This window comes from Augochlora pura, chromosome 5, assembly GCF_028453695.1.
Source record: "Augochlora pura isolate Apur16 chromosome 5, APUR_v2.2.1, whole genome shotgun sequence".
NCBI classification, from domain to species: domain Eukaryota; kingdom Metazoa; phylum Arthropoda; class Insecta; order Hymenoptera; family Halictidae; genus Augochlora; species Augochlora pura.
Genome location: NC_135776.1, coordinates 10,765,497 through 10,786,694, shown reverse-complemented (window position 1 = coordinate 10,786,694; position 21,198 = coordinate 10,765,497). Strand labels below are relative to the sequence as shown.

The 21,198-nt window shown below is 32.9% G+C and overlaps 1 protein-coding gene across 2 annotated transcripts; it reads right to left on the bottom strand.

The window, feature by feature from the left end:
• Positions 1 to 784: 784 nt before the first annotated feature.
• Positions 785 to 17,599, bottom strand: LOC144470386 (cytochrome P450 6A1-like). Of its 2 annotated transcripts, none has more exons than XM_078181445.1 (6): positions 17,459 to 17,599; positions 5,301 to 5,686; positions 3,693 to 4,218; positions 3,306 to 3,527; positions 2,699 to 2,950; positions 785 to 1,663 (listed from the first exon to the last, which is right to left on the bottom strand). In XM_078181445.1, the coding sequence occupies exons 2-6, from the start codon at positions 5,631 to 5,633 to the stop codon at positions 1,494 to 1,496; spliced, it is 1,503 nt and encodes a 500-aa protein (XP_078037571.1). In that variant the 5' UTR covers positions 5,634 to 5,686; positions 17,459 to 17,599; the 3' UTR covers positions 785 to 1,493. The 2 variants fall into 2 exon arrangements, with proteins under 2 accessions (XP_078037571.1, XP_078037570.1); XM_078181444.1 differs by having other exon boundaries at positions 17,257 to 17,533.
• Between the last annotated feature and the right edge of the window lie 3,599 nt (positions 17,600 to 21,198).

Below are 21,198 nucleotides of genomic sequence, written 5' to 3'. Positions count from 1 at the left end.
CTCTCTCTCTCTCTCTCTCTCTCTCTCTCTCTCATTGGTCAGTTTTTTTCGTTAACCCTTTCGCTCCGAACGACGGGTATATCCGTCATCCACATGGAAACTCGCAGAGCCGAACGACGGATATATCCGTCATCCATATGAAAACTCGCGGAGCCGAACGCCGGATATATCCGACATACCGGTAAAATCACGGTCTAATTTTTGAATAGCACAGCCTCTTGCGACTGATGCGTGAATCTTTTGACGAGTCAAATAAACGACACACCGCTCAAATTATATTCGTTATACCTGCATTTTTCGATTACTATTGTGTTACATGTCATAAAAGGATAGAAAATCGAAAGTACTAAGTTTAGGATAAAGAATTTCAGTGAAGCTTCGTATTGGTACGTCCACCTGCTGTCTAAAAATATCCTCATTTCTTATAAGTATTATAAGTTACTATCATTTCAATAATGTGTTTAGGTTGTGCCCTTCACAAAATGGCATCAAGAGAATTGCAACTGGCGTGCAACTTGGATAGATTGAGAATTGATTTGAATAGCAATGTGCACACATTCGGCGGGAGGACCCGTTCAGGAGTGGCGCAACGGCGGACTGATTCGCCGTAGCGAAAGGGTTAATAACTCGTAAAGAAAGAAGCGAATAACATTTACGCTAAGGAAAAAGATACCTGAAATTACCTCGGGAATCCGTCATTTTCCGATTGCAAGTGATTTTTGGGACGCCCTGTATATTAAAAGTTGAATAAACGGTCTAGTATAATCTCAACAATATTTCAAAATGTAGAAAATATACGCTTTATTTATGTACTATGTACTTTACATATCGTATTACCAAGGTAAATGTACAGTATCTTATGTCTAACTAAAAATTTTATAGTACAAATTGTAAGAATAAATTAACGTGTTCGACGAAATTATAAGGCACATGGCCTGATTTCCAATTTTTCGACTTCTGCCAGTACAGATATACGACTGTATGTATATGCAGGAATAAACAAACTAATTTTTCGTATTCTTTGTTCATTTCGCATAATGACACTTCGCGGAAAATTTTAATTTACAGACTTACTAATAATGGTACACTTAGTTTCTTATAATATTTACAATACGGTAGTTTGAATGTTTAATTCCTCAAACTGTAAACGGAGTTTTCATGAGAATTTAATCTCTCACAATCTAATCGATAAGAAACATTCTTCGCGTAATTAAAGTTATTAAGTAAGTATGTACAAGTCGAAGGCACAGCTGCTGAAATATGTTACAAGCATATTTTAGCAATTTTACGAAATTATTATGTGCTAGAAAATCTGTTACTCTCTAAAGATTCACGTTTATAGTTTAAGATGGAACATAAGTTGTTAATCATCATAATAGTTACTGTGAATTAACTTTGATCTGTTAGTATTCTAATATATCACAGTTATTTCTTGCGTTTTAGGAAACACTTGAAATGCCTGCCATCTAAATATTAAATAACAAAACATTGTTTTAGTTTTCAACTTTTAATATTTTCAAAGTGATAGGATGTTCTGGAGCTAATAAAAAGGCGCGCCGATTAACTTCATATGGGATAGTAGTTTTCTCACAGACATCAACTTTGTAATTACGAATTACCTTTATAAGCCCAATTTTCGTTTGGAAAATTGCAAATCGTGCACCTGTGAACAAATACAGATTATTAATTAATTGTCGTTCCATTTAATAGTAAACTATGACATTAAAATATTAAAGCTCTACTAGTAATATGAATTTCCATCGTTTTTTACTGTACCTGATTTTACATTTATCTCAACTTGAGAAATGATTACCATTTTAATTTGCTAATATATAGTTTGCGAATTGTAATATTTTACTTTTTACTACATTGAAAAATATGAACATGTATACCATTATACACACTAAAATTTAACCTTCTTTTGCATTATTTTTTATAAGAGATAACTTTCAGAAAAGATGACTTTTGTTGAAATAATTTTTTCTTTGACTGGTATTCTTTTAATCGTATTTGTCAATTACATTTCTAATACACTTCCATATGGTCATATCAATTTCGATATTTACTTAGAAAATCTAAGCGAGATTTTGATAGCAATTTCTGCTTTTTCGACAGTTACAAGAATGACATAAGAACATTTCCTTAGTATTCGTCTATTATAAGTTATGTCAAGATTTATTTCTAATAGATTGGTTAATTTCCAACTATGGTTTATTTTACTTTCTTTTTCGACATTTATATATACAGGGTGATCCGTAATTATGTTAACATCGGGAAATGGAGGGTTCCTGAGGTCATATTAAGTAACCTTTTCCTTTGCCGAAATGCAATCCGCGGCTTTGTTAACAAGTTATTAATGAAAAAAGATAGCTGCGAAAAGATATCGAATTTTGAAATTAATGTTTAAAAATTAATTTTTTAATTAATTAATTTATTGAAAACTATATTAACTCAAATAATTTAGTTCTAATTTATGATTTTTAATCTTTAATTCGAATTAATGCACGTGATCTACTCACACTTCTTCGATTTAAAATTTTGCTTAACCTGATAAATTCTAAACCACAATTACATGAGAGTTTTGAGATCACCGAAACTATCAAACACTACTTCTGTAATCATCAGTAGAATACATTGAGTACGTGGAAAATTTTAAATAAGAAACTAACTTTCTGTTACGTCCGCACGTCTTACGTACCAATGCAATTCCTTGGGCCATCACCGAATGGTAAATAGTTCATTGGGTGCCTTTTTGCCTCTGCCTCAGGCGTGAATCGAGTAATATCAAAAACTTCAGGATTTGGATAAAAATCTGGATCATAATGTATTCCATACACGGGTGTAAACACATATACACCTTTCGGGATCGAAAATTTGAAGTCTTCAAAAGTGTAGTCATCGACTGACTTTCTAGTAATAAATGGCACTGCTGGGTACATTCTCAGCGTTTCTGTAACGATGAACGTAATAGGAAATTAATTACAGCATTATTGACATTTATAAATTTTGGCCATACAGTTGTATGTCTGCAGTGTGAACTTATTATTACTTATTATCTTAAATGTTATTTTTAAGAACAATTTACTGTAAATATATGAAGTAAATGTATGAAGTAAATATATAAACTAAATATATAAAATGAATAAATAAAATGGATAAATTAATAAATAAAATAAATAATAAAATGAACTTTTGTAGCGTTTATATTAACACAATTTTTACCAGACGAACACAACACAGCAATTGAAAGATTTTAATATGGCGTTATTGAAAAATTCTGTTAAACATTCTGTTGCGATACGCACCTTTAAATACGCCGTCTAAAATTGGCATCGCCTTTATATTTTCATAGTGCCATTCTCCGTTATTAATCTCGTGATGTTCGTTGATCTCTTCCCGCAACTTGTCTTGTATATCCTGATTCAATGCCAATTCGTAAAGTGCATTACTGATTGTTGATGACGATGTTTCAAAACCAGCAATAAAGAAAACGAATGCTTGCGCTGTGAGTAGAGAATCCGTTAATTCTAGAAAAAAATTGAAGTTCCGTATTAGTTTGTGCAACGAAATTTCCATAGAAAAGTTTTATATGAAAATTTACCATTATACTTGCTATATCGTTTAGAGGTGTACGGTCAACAATAGAACATTGCATAATATCATTAACAATGTTATTAATATTGCATACGTACCGATGTTACCCAGCTTCTCAGGATGAGCCCGGATGTCCATCAATGTGTTGATGAAATCGTTTCTGACGATATTATTCTTCTTTCTGTACTCTATCACGTTCAGAACACTGTCGATAAAGAAATCGGTTCCATAGGGACGCGGTAGTATGTAGGAAAGCAAGGTGTACAACTGCGGCGCCATGTCTCGTATTCTAAATCTTAGTAATCGCGTAATTGAGGTAGAGAAGAATTCTTTTCCCACTTTACGGAATGCCGATTCCTCGCCCGACATACAATTCATGTTAATTCCAAAGGCGCAGCTACCAATGACATCCGTAGTGTATCTAGCTGCCAACTCTCGGCAATCGATGGGCTCACCTTTTACTGCCACCTTTTCCAAATGTGACTCAAGATTATTAGCGCAATCGATAATCATAAAAAACATTTCCTTCAGTTTGCCAGACGTAAATACTGGTGACAGTCTTGTTCTCAACGGTCGCCATCTTTCTGGCTCTAGAGCAAACAAGTGCTGTGAAAGTGGTTCCGCCTGCGTTGAAAAAAATCAAGTATTTAATGACAGTTTTAAAGTATTTTCATCGCCGATATTGACATTAGATGTAGAACAAATAAGGTACGCATTGAACGCCACGTGGGTTAAATACCTCACGCAATGTCTGGCTAAGAAATCACGTGAATTAAATTTAGGGTGTCTCCAAGTTATTTACAATCGGGAAATGAGGGAAATGCAAAGTCATTTGAAGTAACTTTTTTCTTAGTACAAATGTAATCCGTAGGTTCGTTTATGAGTTATCAACGAAAACCAGTGACCAATGGGAGGTGAGCTCGACTTGTGCAAGACAGCTATTATTGGTCAGTGTGTTTTGTTAATAACATATTAGCGATACCTCGGAGAAATTTTTTGTAAAGGAAAAAGCTACTTCAAATGACCTCACATACTCCCCATTTTTTGATTGTGAGACATTTTTGGGATACCCTATGCAACTGTAATTGTAGGCTGTACTGTACCTCTTTTGATTTGCACACGCTTCACGTGTATTACATAATGTAAATTCAATGTTTTAGAAATCTAATCCATTTAAAAGATTACTAAGAAGAAAACCATATAGTTCCAAGAGTGAGTCTTCTTTTCCTTCTTCGACGTTTCAAAGTTTCACTGTCAGTCTCTTCATCGCATTATATAGAGCGTATAAAAAATGTCTAACAATCCGGAAGTGGGAGGTACCTCAGATCATTTGATGTAGCTTTCTCCTTTACAAAAATTTTCTCCGAGGTATCGCTAATATGTTATTAACAAAAAACACTAACCAATAAGAAGCGAGCTTGCTTGGCGATAGGCGGTGGAGCCAACGCACGGACGAAGCCCAATGCCGTTCGTTGGCTCGACCGCTTCACGTCAGAAGCGGTCGCCTCTCATTGCTCAATGTTTTTCGTTAATATCTCGTTAACTATGTCTCGAAGGAAATTTTTGTAAAGGATGAAGTTTATAGTGAGAAATGTCACTTTCCTGCATTAAAGTGACATTTTTGTGAAGCGTGTTTGCAAGTTTCAAGCATTGTAATAACTAGCGTGATAACCAAATTGTTATATTAATTAAACTTGAGTACCCACCTGCTCATTAACAGTCATTCCACGGTCTGAAAATTTTGTGAAGTCCTTGATCAGGACTGTCTTGATTAATTCAGGATCATTTAAAATCAACAACGGGCTTCTTCTTATAAATACGCCAACCATAGGTTCGGATTTATATTTTGCGTATATTTCGCGCATATATTGACCCATCGACAACCTGGAGAACAACACTGCAACGGTGTTACCAAAAAATGGTATGGGTTCTGGCCCAGGAACACCGCGTTTCTTCCAGAAGTTATGAGTGGAGGTGGAATAGTAGTAAAGTAGCAGTAGCACCACCACGATACCACACAAAATTTCGATGCCAGTCATTTTTGACTAGCTTCTTTAATCTCCTCGCAGGCGAGAAAAAATTTAATAACGAACTGCAACATAAAAAAGGAACGAATGTACACAGTATCGCTTTTAATGAAGTAAATATTATGCATTAATCATTCTCATTTTGTCTAATTTCTATAAAAAGATGTTGCACTTCAGAAATGTTGTCTTTAAATCTACCTATCGAATCGAGTTGAACTGATTTGTATTTTTTTTATACATGTATACGGTCATCGTATTGTAACAATTTTAAAAAATTACAAAAATTATTTGAAACTTGTAATTTCATGCTCTACCAGATAAGTAATTCAAACTAAACGACACTGTTCCATAATTTACGTACTTCATAATTTTTCAAATGCTCCATAATTCGACTAATTTTCACTACATTTAATATTTATAAAATAATTTTATTTTAAGTACACCGAGGTATAATATGAAAACTAAAAATATTAAAAAGTTGAAACTCGTTTTAGAAAAAGTATAAAAGTTCCTGCTAATTGTTGATTATTAATATATGTATATGTGCTTATATATATATTGGGTTGGGGAATAAGTTCGTAGCGTTTTTCTATTTTCTTCTAATTACAATGATTTGTTGCTGTTTGACAAAGTGTATAATATTTATTCGATAGAGCTGTTTCTGCTCTACAAATTATTCAGATGTAGTAGCAATAAATGTAACAATGGCAAAGATGTTTCATGAAAACATTCTTTAAAAAAATGTAACACCATATATACAAAAATTAGAACCCAATCATGGACAGTACTTTAGGTTTTGGTTCCGCAAAGTTACTGCTGAGATGAGGTAAGCGAGCGACGGCGGCCATGCATCCAGTTAGGTGTACTTAAAAATATTTCGCAGTAATCTAAAGTAATTGAGTACCATCGTTCCTGCAATCAAGTACTATATTCGTTTGCCAGTTTCATTTCTAGATATGCTCAGTCCTTTTAGACAAGATTTAAATCTTGGCTTTGAGGGCTATCGTTTAAAAATGATTCAGCATTGGCCCAATTTTTGACGCTCTTCGCCGAATGCCAGCGAGTTATTAACTGCATTTAGTAGATTATTTTCTAATATGCTTTTGTAGATGTACTGGTTCACCGCATTTTGAATTTGATACATTAGACCTACATTCCAATATGAGGATCGCAAATCTGACAAAATTTGATTAATTTTACAACCAGTTCAATGATTAATTAAACCGTTTACAGTAGAGATTAATACATATTCGTCCGCATGACGAAAATTCGTCATTTGTATGTTACAGAAAATAATTCATTCTTGTTCTTTTAATTCTAAATAAATTAAATTCTAATTCCTATCAAACAGAGATGATTTTAATCAAAGATGGAACAAATTACCTTGTTTTTATATATACCATCTTATTTCTATAGATAGCGTTAAAAAAATGCTGACATATTGTGAATGCCGGTGCAAAAAATTACTGGAGGAACATGTGTTAAGAATAAGCAAGTACGACAAACAATACAAAAGATATTTTTCTTTTAATAATTCCGTGTCCAAACAGATAAGTATAAGTATAAATATAGTATACAACACATGCAAACGAATAATTTGCAAAGCTAATTTAATAATCAATAATTGCGTTAAGGAGAAAGTTGGGTATGTTTACATAAGTAATGTAAAGAACATCATTGATAGTAAATACTGAGGCTTCATGTCACGTTCAGAGCAATGAAGAAGTCACGAAGCGTGATCATTTAGAATTCCTTTTACTACCTAATAATGATAATTTTAAGAAAAATGCTGTTCATTCGTATTTCAGAATGTCTCGAGAATATTATCAAAAATATGAAAATGTATGCGATGTGTACAGTGAATATTCACAATAAGTAACCCCATCGACATACATAAATGGTATTTTAACTTATATAATTCCATATCCGAACGGAATTTAACGATCGATTCAAAAAGCTAATTTAATAACAAATAATCGCGTAAAAGAATGGCAAGGATATGTTTTTTTTAAGAATCGTATAGAATATCATTAGTAGTCAACTAACCCATTTAGTCAAAAATGCATTTGCTAATCTGAAATGTGAGTTACGATGCACGATATTAGTGCACTGGCCTGGCCCAATGTTCAGCTGATCCCCGGTCGATGACCTTATCGAACAAGAATACTATCGGAGAAAACTCAGGTACGAGTTGAATGTACTCGTATGAATGGTATGATTAACGCGGAATTCACTTTTAGTGTCCAAGTTGTGAAAATATCCGATAGCGTGTTCTCCCCTTCTACAACTTCAATGATCGCGCCTTTGGACTGCAAAGACAATGTCTCACGAATAAAAATTTTTAATTCAAATTTAAAATTTTTAAAAATTTGAAAGTGTTTGCACTTCGGAACATTCTTCCTGTAATTTCTACACTGTCTCAGCATGATTTCCAACGTTCTCCACGCATATTAACAAAATTCAGAAGTACTCCTGACACGATTCAATAGCTATATGTACAAAAATCACCTGATAATTTCCAGTCGCCATCTTAACCTGGAGAAATTCAGAATGCAACTAAAAATCAAATGCTACTAAAAAATGGACCTGGACTCACAGTTCTAGAATTCTACAACTTTTACCCGGGTTCGCATCTGGCACGGGTCGATGCCTTTGCATACTGCGTCTTTTTTTATGAAGGTTTCGACAATCGAGAAATAAATGAACACTTGTTTCGACCGCAGTTAATCTTCATTATCTAAATAAAATAATGCGAAAGTAATATATCTTATTACTAGAGATACGCAGAAGTATATGCAAAAGTATGCAATATGCAAAATATGTAAAAGAGGCGATAAGTCAACGTATGCGTCAGAAGTGCGAACATCGTGGAGATACTAACGTGGAAATTCTAGACTAACACTATTCTTAGAGGTCACTCCTAATTGTTCGGTCAATCAGAGTGCCTTGAAATTCTCAGTTTACTGAGTTCGCACAAATGGCAACGAGATTCTATCACGTGATCTACTTGGAATTGTCAGTTAATGTACTTAGCATGCTCCAGAAGAGGAACGACAGCGAGACGTAGCAACGATTCTGTTTATAGTTCGTGATGTTGGAGCAAAGGTAAGTCAAGGAGTGCAGGTCAAGTACAATCGCGCGGAGTATTTTAAAGATCGTGTCTTGACTTCGTGTCTATCAAGGATATTTGCTCTTTAACAGCTTCCGGTGAAACAGATATCTGTTTTGTTTTGCCGCAATAGGAAGGAAGGAATCATCTTTCTTCACGACTGTGAGAAATTTTCTGTTATACATACTATCATTGGAATTTTCTCCTAAATGATCGGTCAATCAGAGTTTCTCATTGCTTTTGTCCTCGAGCATACATGAATGGATTGGGAAGATTCCCTCATGTTCTCTGTGCTACGGAGATCAGAACCAAGTTCCACGAGGGTGGAAACTTGGAATTATCAGTGATTAATTAAATGATTAGTGGTGACAGTGCAGTAAAAGTGAACTCCATGTTGACCATACCATTCATACCTCATGTCCCGCCAATCGTATCTCTTGCTCGGAATGGCCATCGCCCTGAGGTCGATTAACTGTACATTGTACCAGATCAGCGCACCAGCATCGTGAAGCATGACTCACATTTCCGAGCCGTAAATGCGTCCTTGACTAGATAGGTTACTTTACTACTAAATGATATTCTTTACGATTCTTAAAAAAACGTAGCCTTTAACGTTTAAACTGTTCTTTAACATTTGCGTACGCGTGGAAATTCCAGCTGGCCAGGATCGCCGATACCGATACCTGGCGGCTGATTCCCTTTTTCCTTAATCTTGGGACTTTATGGCAGGGCTTCCTGGACCTGTGAGACTAAATAATGGCATTACCTTCATTATCCTGAAATCTATTTGATTTTATGTGCCACATGTTGGCTGCGGGCTGGTCCGCTAAAGAGACTGCAATAACCCTAAATGAACTGCTGAAAAACTCACAGGTGGTCGGCCATACCATAAAGTCATTTCTAAAACTCTCGCCTTAACAACGGGATATCTCGTTTTCCGGTTTTTTCGACTCAATCGACGATTTAAGGAACTAAATATAGATTTTCTTGTTACGTTACCAGGGTAACGAAGTCTTGCGTATCCTCTTAACAAATGGTTAGCAAAAAAAAATGAATGTCAACTTTTCGAGAGCGTAAAAATGCGCCGTACGCAATGTGTTATATTAGCTTTGCGCATCGTAAATTCCGTTCGGATACAGAATTACTCAAATTAAAATATCATTTATGCAATTCGATGGGGTTACTTATCGTGAATATTCATTGTACACATCGCATACAAATTTCATAAATATTCTTGAAACATTCTAAAATAAGAATGAACAGTATTTTTCTTAAAATTATAATTATTTTCCTTATATTTCATATTTTATATTATATGATATATTTTAATATATTTTGTATTATATTTTTCTTAAAATAATCATTAGGTAGTAAAAAGAATTCGAAATGTTTACGCTCCGTAATTTCTTCGTTGCGTTGAACGCGACATGAAGCCTCAGTGTAATTCTCTCTTTCGTCATGCCCCGGTCGAAGACCGGTTCCTCTCACTGGCTCGGCTACCTTACACAAGCCTACTGTCGGACAAAAAGATAGCACAACAGGAAATTTTTGAAATTTCTATATTTACACTCAAAATAATACAATCATTTGATGATATTCATGTACATTTTCCTTAAGAAAGGTAACAATAAAATAATAAATGTAAATAATAATTGTTCTTTTTGCTTCTTCATATAATTCTCATATCTATGGTCGGCGAAAAGATAGCACACTTGAAGTGACTTGGTAGAAAAATGAATTTTTTGAAATAAATAACAATTAAATCTGCATTGCGTAGATACTTAATAATGGGTTGAACCTCCATTATTTTGTATAACTTCCACCATTCGATTGGGTAATGATTTATATAATGTTTTTATTACGCTTTGTGGAAGTTTATCCCATTCTCGTCTAATGCAGTTTTTTAACTCATGAAGCGTATTAAATTGGCGATTGCCAGCGTAAACAGCTCGAGAAAGTTCCCCCCAACAATTTTCCATAATGTTTAAGTCAGGCGGCCTTGCAGGCCAATCTAGTACGGATATATTTTCGGATGCAAGAAAGGATTTTACAATTCTTGCCTTATAAATGGAGGCGTTATCTTGTTGAAAAATATAATTTACTCCACCAATACGATTGGCATGCTTCTTAATCTGTTCTTCAATTAGTTTTTTATATCCTGCGGCATTCAGCCGACAGTCAATAAATTGTATATCAGTCCGTCCATTATAGCCAATTCCGGCCCATACCATTGTACTGCCTCCACCCATTTGACGACGAATTTGTGATAATTCTTCCTTTCTAATATCATGGAAATAATAACTGTAACCATCTGGACCATCTAAATTAAATCTTTTTTCGTCGGAAAATATTACAACTTGCCACCTTTTCTTCCACTGAATGTGCTTCTTCGCAAAGTTTAAACGATCCAATTTGTGGCGTGTTGTTAGTGGCGGTTTTCTTTGCATCTTTTTCCGTGTAAGGTGTTCACACGTTTGAATTACACAACGCACATTTCTGACATTGGTCTTGATGCCAGTTTCAGCAACAATTTGCCTTGCTGTGAGGCACGAATTTGATGCGGCTCGAAGAATTGTTCTCTTTTCACGATTAGTTAATGTTGATGGTCGACCAGTACTTTTCTTTCGACCATAATTATTAACGTTCCCTAATAAATTATAAATTACTTTCCGACTTCTTTTTACAGCTAACGCAATTTTTGATATAGAAAAGTTTTGTTCTCTTAAAGCAAGAATTGTGTGAATTTCTTCTTTACTTAATCTTTTTCCTCGCCCCATAATGACAAACACTTCAAAATAAACGAATTACCCGAAATTTAGTTATACTGAACGAAATGATATGTGTACACTCGCAGAAAACTCGCCAAACACTGAGAATTATTATGAAAATAATAAGTGTGCTATCTTTCCGCCGCGTCCTCAAACCTACTTTTTCTAGAAAATTGCATTGTAAACAACTACACCTAATTTCGACGTTGTTTACTTCGCTTTTAAGACATACTGTTTAGGTACAATATATGATACATTCAATATTATTACTGTAATATTTAAATTGTGGAAATAATACCGGTGTGCTATCATTTTGTCCGACAGTGTACATTGAGGAGCATAACTATAACACCATTCTTATTTTTGTATACTTCAGACTTCTGGATAGGAATGCAAAAAATTCGGTTATACAAGGTGAAAATGTAGAATGGATAATGAGTTTCATGTAAATATCTACGAAGTTGCTCCTACATAATACATAAAACAGTCGGAATTCTGGTATTTATTTGTTACATTACTATAGCCCCATCGTTACTATGCCAACATAACTTGTTGAAAATCATACATTTTTCAGTGATGATTATAATTATTCCATCTTTGGTTAAAATTATCTCTGTTTCGTAAGAATTAGTATTTCATTTATTTAGAACTAAAAGAACAAGAATCAATTATTTTCTGTAATACTAAATGAGAAATTTTCGTCATTTCTCTATTGATGTTTTGTTTGCGAAATGACGAACTTTCGTCATGCAGGCGGATATTTGTCAACTGACCCAGCTAATTATCGTCAAAATAAAAAAGGTAAACCGAACATAAAATTAAGTCTCCGCGCCGAACGGATAATTAATTGTAAAATTAAAAATGTTTTAAATCTTAATGTCTCTCGATAGGTGGTACATAAAGTACTAATGGCAAATCGTAATATTGTAAGGCAAAGGTCGAAGACAACATCTAAATTTTTATCACACCATAAAGTTGTGAGACGTCTACGTTCGAGCAAACATATGTACATCGAGATTAGAAATACGTAAATTAATGTTAGATATTGAACTGTTTTAAATTTAGATAAATTCAACTACTTTTATTGATAATCAGGTAATATTTTCAGACAAAAAACCATCCAATCTGAATGGATTTATTTGCATAAATGGCATGTTGAAACTGAGTGTCCCTTTTGAACGAATAGACAGTGCAGAATTTATCAGCATATTGCAGAACAATTTATTGCCGATCATTAACGAAAACAGTACTGTGATGTGAACGTTCCAACAAGATAACGCGGCCATATACATTACTCGCAGAACGATGACATGATTTGAGACAAACAGAATGAATGTTATCAAATGGTCAACGCGTTACCCCGAACAAAGTCTAATGGAAAACGTCTGGAGCACAATTGTAAAGAACGTTTATACATAAAATCGACAGTTTCAAAACGTTGTAAAAATAAAAATTGCGATGATTGCGGCCAGAAAGCAAAGAAGCAAGAAAGGAAGAAAACCTTTTAAAACCTCATTGAAAGTACATGTGTTAAATCGTATTTTTCAAGACGTAACAAAAAAAGTTGGACCTACAAATCATTAACACATAACTGTAATCTCGCAAATGTAAGGAGAACGTTAGATTGTAAAGACAATGTAGCTTTTAAGACAAGAGGTGCGACATCAAAGAAAGCGAACGACATCCGTCGTTGCAATGGCAACAGTTTAAACAATTAAGATCGGCTAACGATTTTTGTCTATTGGAAGGGACGGCCGAGTTCTTCTGAAAGTCGAGGAGTTGTCGAGTAGTCGTGTTCTCAGTTTCGGTATTTTTCTATCAATTATTCTAGTCTATAGTTTTCTAATTTTGAAAAACTTATTATGAAATATATTTCTAAATAACTGTATCTTTAATGACGCGGTGCTATAGTTATGCAACGATAAAAAAAATAAACTTATACGAATCTTATTTTATATTGACAGAATATTACAATAAAACTTTTTTCATGTTCATTGTCTATTATAGAATGTTCTTATCAGTTATTAGTTAACTGGTGCCAAATTGTAGGCCTTATCTAGCCACCGCTTTTATCATTTCAATTTCATTGCGCATAAACTGAGCATTTTTAGTTAAATAATATAATTTTATAAAATCAATTTTTTGCAACAAAAGTTTAGTCTACTAAGATAATTATCATATTTGTTTGTAATATGTTTCAATTGCAAAAAATTACTAAAAAAAGTAACGAAAAAAAACTAATAGAAGTGTGAGAAGATCAATCGGATATTGAGCCAAATGCAACGGATATGGAACTACATATGTGATAACGTAATTGAAATAGAGGAGAAAGCCTCCTCCATTTCCTCATTATAATTTCCTACCAAAAAAGAGCCAGATTTATTTCTAATTCTGAAACTGAAAATGAAGATGAATAATTTTATAATAAATCTTTCATTTAAATTGATTTGCATATGCGTGCTTTAATATTTTGAGAATCTAAAATCCTGTTGTCTTCTAACCGCACAAAAAGTTATTATATTTTTCAAACTTTTAAACTTTTAAACTTCAGTTTCCTTCAAACTTTCCTTATTCTATTCGATCCAAAAAGGTTGAATTTGGAAAAAATCGATTTTGAATAATTTTTGAAAAATTTAATTTTTAACAGACACATAAGTTATCGAGATCTATTTACAAAATGCATTTTTTAAATTTTCGTTAGAGGCTCAGATAAATAGTAAAAAACCTAATGTTTTTTAGCATTTCTTCACATACCAGGTAATAGCAAAATTAAAAAGAATTATTTTGAACTAATCCCTTTATTATTAACAAAATTAAAGTCATTTGGTCCAGCTTGCATTTTGAAAAGTATACGAACACTTTGCTCCGTTACTAAGTTATCAGCAATGTATGAAATGCAGGCATTATAGAGAATCGTGTTTTTAGACAGATTGTTAAATATACGAAAGTTATTTTAAGCAGTTAGATTACGCGCCTTATCGTCGTGATTAAAATAAACGTCTGCTAGAAATTATAACAGTGTCTTATCCAATTTACCCGGTATACAGCAACTATAATGAAGGGTTTTTCTGAATATGAAAGGCAGAATGATCGAAAGTGAGTGTCGCAACATACTGAATAAATGGGACAGATAAGTACAGACTGTTTGGGCAGTCTCGAGTGACCTGAGTTTATTGTTTGGGTCCCTTGAAATCCCACGTGGCTGAAATATGGACCCCGTTTATTTTGAAAGTGATGCAAATCTATCTTTTTTAATTTCGAGAAAATTAAAGATTAGCATTTTACTCAATTCAAAAATATAAATTTATTATGTCAAGTTTGACAATATTTCTACTAATTTATAAATGTGTAATTTGATTTTATAAATTGCTTTTACGGAAATTCAGCTAGAATAATATATATTTATGAGCTGTAAATGGACTTACACCATTTTCATAATTATGAAAAATTAAATTCCAAGTTGACGGAAAATGAACAAGTCATGATGAGACTATAGATTGTATGCATCTATGGTAACAATGACTAGCTACAAGAGGAAATAATAGAATTATTAAAAGAATTGATAAGTATTAAATATTATCTATGGTCCACTGTAAGAATTAAAGGAAGAAGGAAATCCTTATGGTACCCATTTCTTACTACAGATGGAAGGCATTTTTATTTCTCATATGTCTAGACACAATGAATCGAGATTATCAAAAGAATTGCTGTACTACGCACAAGTTCACTTCTAATAATAAATGTACAGCCACGAAGAAGGTGACCGTTACGTCGCAAAACTATACATAATTACTTATCTAGATTTCCGTAAGGTGGTAACAGGATCGTGAGACAGGATCGCTAGCTGTCTTTAGATATGTTTTCTTTGATCAAAATGGCAAAAAATTTTCATAGCGATTTACTTTTTTAAGCCATATTGTATTAGATTTTACCAATTTTCCAATTGTTAGACATCACTCAATGGGTATAAAGAGTCCCCAAACATGTCAATAGACACAGCAAAAGCTGAGATATCGAGATATCAATTTCTCGTGGAAGTATACAATTTTTCATTTTCAGCTATGTACACTGCATATAGTATACACTTTTGTGATTATATCCTTTTTTCTGATAGGTAGTTGGTGGCTACAGTTTAATGCTCAGCTTCAGTCAAGGTTTCTCGAATAGGAATTTTTCTGCTAACCAATAGCAACCAAAATGTTCTATTTAGTAGTTCTAACGTAAAAAATATAATAAAAGCTAATAGTGTAAGAGTGCTAATTAATGACCTCATAAAATATTATGAGGAGCGAATACATTTTTCAAAGTTATATCTTTTAAGGTTTCAAGGTGATCAAACTTTTTTTAAATGGGATAATATATTTTTATCATCACTGTGTGATGACAATACATAATTCATATGACCATACGAAAAATTCATAAAAGAAGATCGATTGTACCGAGTATTAAGAATTATACAAGGTGTTAAGTGATTTAAGATCCTAAGTAATCACGAAAAGTAATAAGAAAATGTGGAATAAACATGGGGCCAAAAATCAACCTTTTAGACACAAAATCGACTTCTAGTATCTAAGAAGTTTCGATAACGAGAGTTTTTCTGCAACGCACAGTGTGTCGGAAAGGAATTCAGTGACAAACACGAAATTCTACGATTTAATAATTTATTCATGCATGTTTGAAAAGATTAAAATAATATTAATCTTTTTATGCGTAAACACGTGATAAAAACGTATTCAAACATTAATCAGTAAACTTAATTTTCTGTATGATATTATGACATCGTGAATATTGTTAACATAATTATTTATTATGCTATTCATTTTACTATTATTATCTTATATTTTAACAAATATATATAACCATTTTATATGTATGATAATACATTGTATTAGAAGGAAATGTAGGAAGTGTATATAATCAATTAAATTAATTAGATAAGTTTGTTTTTAATGGCGGGGCAGATATATATACACATCCTTTAAAATGGTAGTGATCTACAATACGCGTGAACACATGTATTTTAGTACACATAAACACGTGTACCAAAATATGTTTTATTTTCTGTAATTAGTTAATGTACTATTTGCTTACTTGAATCGCAAACAATTAAAGATCGCGAACATCGCAGCCTTTTCCCTATTTTTGATACTTTTGATCAGTAACTGTCAAAAATCTGTATTTTTTAAAATCTTTCAACGCGTGTAATTTCACCCTGCATTAACAGATTTCCACGAAATTTTTAGCATGCTTATTGTAAGGGAAGATAAAAATTAAAAATTGGAGTTCTTCTTTTTTGTTTATATTCCGAGTAATAGCAACACTTAAAAAAGGTAATATAGTCATTGTACCGGGTACTAGTTTTCTAGCATTTAAACAAATTCAAGTCCAGTTTTAAAAATACGTTTTAAGGAGTATCCACATATATTTTTCCTCCACTGTAGCTTTATTTGTAAGTAATCGTCATTGCCCTAAATAAATAATACGAACAACTAAATTGCAGATTTAATACAAACTTTCATTACCACAGCAAGTTCTCCTTCTGTTGTAATGCAAAGTTCTACATCTGTAGGTCATTGATTGACGTAAGTACGTTCTGCAAGTATTTTTCCTTAATCTCGTATTGTTTACACGCGTTTTTTATTCGTCCTTCTAATTCTTAAACATTATTTATGAGGAGTCTGCTTTATAAGTAGTCTGCTCTTGTATCTACTACAAAACTCAGTATGACGAAGAAGGTTGATATAAAACTTGTACTTACGAAGGATTTCTTTTTGATGCTAGTCTAATTAATCTTGTGTTGAGATCCTTCAATGTTCATTCTAAATTAATTTCTCTATTTACGTTATTAAACATCCCAACGTACTAAAAGTCGATTTTCGGTCGAAAGGGTCCACTTTTTTAACTACTATTTTTTAACACCATGTATAGTAGTGATACCATGTAACAAAGATACACTTTACCTGATACACTAAATTTAACTGCAACCTTACGCAACACAACAAGCAGAGAAACGCTCTGGAGCGCACTGGTAACTATCTGCAAGTTCTCCCTGTTTATAACCTCGGTATAACTGTTACGTGTGAGCATGTGAGCAACGACAGTGCGCTTACTACATCTCAACTATAAGGCGAACACGTACTCCCGAGTGACAACGTGCAACAGAATCTACGCGATTCACTAAAGAAATATAACAATTCAATTGAATACCAACAAAGAATATCGACAGTATTCCATCAAAATATCTAATATAACTGCTGAGACCCTCGGCACGCATTTATTTTAGTATTTACAACAACTAAACCAGTAAAAATAAAAGATTTTTTATTTCACAATTATTGAGATTGTAAAGATACTTTTGTAAGAAAATACTGAGCATATTTAGTAATTCAGGTTTAAGTCTCGATGCTCCAGTATTATGAACAACGATAACTCTTTAGTTAGGTTCAAACGACTAACACGCTTCCTGTTTTTACAATCCCCCATCTTACCCAATATTTGCAATCTCTATCTACTGCGTGCAAGGTTATCAACAGCAGGTAAACTACACAGCAGAAATCAAACACGGTATACAATTACCATAATCATAATTACCTGTAGATTGAATGATTCAACTGTCGGACATGACGAAGTCTGGCTTGATCGCAAATTGAACGGAATGATGTAACAAAGTTATTTCAGGATTCTAAGAATATTGTCAGCCGGTTTTCGTTTATTAATTATATACAGGGCGTTACCTCTAATGGAATACATCATTCACGATCACCCGCTTGCAGTAATTTCGGAAACAGTTTGTTTTCATGATGAAATCATGACAATATAACAAATCATTGTAATATAACAAATCAGTATAATATAACAAATGACATTACTACTACTGTATGTTCCTTATTTAAAAAAAAATTCTCACCCATATTAAATTAAAATAAATAATAATAAATTAATTAAATTATATATCAGAAGAAAATTGATAGAAAAATTTTTTTATACGATCTCTTTCTTTCTCTCTCTCTCTCTCTCTCTCTCTCTCTTTCTCTTTTTAAAAATTGTCTACGTATTTAGCAGAAATAGATGTCAAGATCTCCAAACATATGTAAATCCTCCCCAATTGTTCCTCCGCATCTAAACAAAAATGATCAATTTGGAAAAAAACAGATTATGATTGTTCTTATAGTTGAGACATTTGGCAACTATAATATTGAAAACGCGAATTAGTAGAACATTATAATATAATTCATAATAATACAATTCATAGATTACACGATGTTAAAACCCATGGAAAAGATGTGCACGTAATATACTATAATCCAAGTGGAACAAATCATAAGCAAGCGATAGAAGTACGCATTATTTTTGTTTTAATGTCTATATATAATATACACACATATTTATAGATTTCAATCATTTTAATTATCTTTTTAGCTAACGTAAATAGTAAGTAGTAATATAGCATTTCAGAAAGTATTACATTTCAATACTCATTGTCAGCTGCAGGGAGATTGGTTAACACGGTCATTAATTAATAAAATATTTCAAACTGAGTCATGCGTAAGTTAAATATTCTTCGTATCAATTACTTCGTCAAATCTAGATTTTTATGAAATCTGCAATTGATGTAAAGCAAGAAAGTTTCCAGGACATACAATGTCACTTTTGCTACTGTAATCAATTGACGGCGTATATGCGAGCATGACTCTGACTTTTCTCAGCGCCGGCAAACAACCTATACAACGGGTGAAGTTGTGAAAAAGTATCTCCTGTATAGAGAATATAAAGCTTGGAATTTTCGAAATATTTGATATAGTCAAATGTAACAAAGAAACTATTCAGACCAACAGCAATTTCATTTACTAATAAGTTGGTGAATGTAATGTTAAACTGTTGAATATAAAAATCGTTAGAGTTACTTGTTCGTTCAAACAAGAAATTATCCAGAACCAAGATCAATTATATGTACTAACAAATTTGAAAATATAATGTTAATAATGTAGTACGAGGTGGAATAATATTGAATACAAGATTGTCGAATATTTAAAATTTATCCAGATTTGAGAAGAATAAGAAAATAAAATTACAAACAGAGTAACGCGTTAACCATGTTGCATAATTTGCGCCGTCGAAGAAGAAAAAACGAGTGGAGAACAAAAGCGTGATTGTCACGTATGCACATAACGTAGCAGCGCTCACTGCAGATGATTTCACTCTCGATGCAAATACTGTAAGACCCATAAGAAATCGATGTGCCAAATAAGAAAACTCTACGCGGTGTCCCAAACGTTGCTCAAGATTGGGAAATGGATATTACTAAAGTTATTTGCAGTAATTTTTTTCTTAGCACATATGCCATCCCGTCGCTTTGTTTACGAGTTATTAACGATAGCGATCTCAGAAACTTCTCATTTCATAACGATGAATAAATTTTTCGTACTCAAGATCTTGTGAAGATCACAACATCAGAGTTCGTTGGAACGACTTGACTTCGTCTCTTATAAAGTGGTGATAAAATTACATCATTCCATTTAAAAAACTTTCGATGACCTTGAACTCTCAAATATGTAATCTTGAACAAACTTTTTGGCTTGTCACACTTGCCCTCTGAACCAACCAATGTTTTACTCCGATATTTTTTTTATCACAAAATACAAGGAAGATATTTTAAATGCGCTTCATATATTCTCTCTGCAAAAAAAAATAAAATGGAGAGAAAAAGCTATGCGAAATAAAAACAACTCGACATAAAAGTATTGATCCGGTGACAAAATGGCGTTGGGCAAAGTTCTGCAAGATATTCAAGACTGAGCGGCCTCTTTTTTTTTTTTTTTAATGTTGATGTGATGTGGGAGAACCATTCCTGCCAATAATGTCAGCTTTACGGAAGTAAATGTTATTAACTACTTGAGGTGACAATCTAAAAAAATAATTTATGGAGGAAAAAAATTTCAAAAAACTTCATGAATAGTTTGAGGATAGTGGAAGGCATTTTCGAAATCCAAATTATTACTGGATGATTATATCTCACCAGTCAATGGTAGCTCAGTAAGCCGTAAGAGACATCTCCCTCGCTAACGTACTTTTGGCCTCCGTTGTACACTTTCAACAGCGAGAAACCGCTTCATCGATGAAGCACTCTGGTGGAAATTTTTAGAACTACAGCACAAATTGAAGTATTTACGTACGCCTTTGAGCATCTGCAGTTATCACGTTTGCATGCAAAGATCTTAAAACATATTTTTACTTTTCATTATATCATCAATTCAAATTATTTAAAATTGACTACATTAGTAGATGTCCTCCTAAGGAAATTTATTTTTTATCCATAACCTGCTAAAATCCTGATTAGTTACTGAAATCCTCCCCATTCTTGTGCACATAAACTATAAATAGTAAAAGAAATATACATTAATTAATGATTTTGAATATTTTAATTATAGTTATATTCTTCAAAATTTTATTTAAAATACGAATTGAAATTTTATTATATTTTATAAATACGTCTATAGAATATATTGTAGTATACAATCTGTAGTATACAAACTATCGACAATTTTTCAGATAAACTAAAATTGAACTTTGTTTTACGAATTTGGTAATCCTTGCTTGTGATCTGTGTGCGTTATATCTCCAGATATTAGATTAAAAATTCTGTGAATACTTAATTATCACAACAAAAAACATTACCAGGGCAATGTAAAATAGGCCAAGT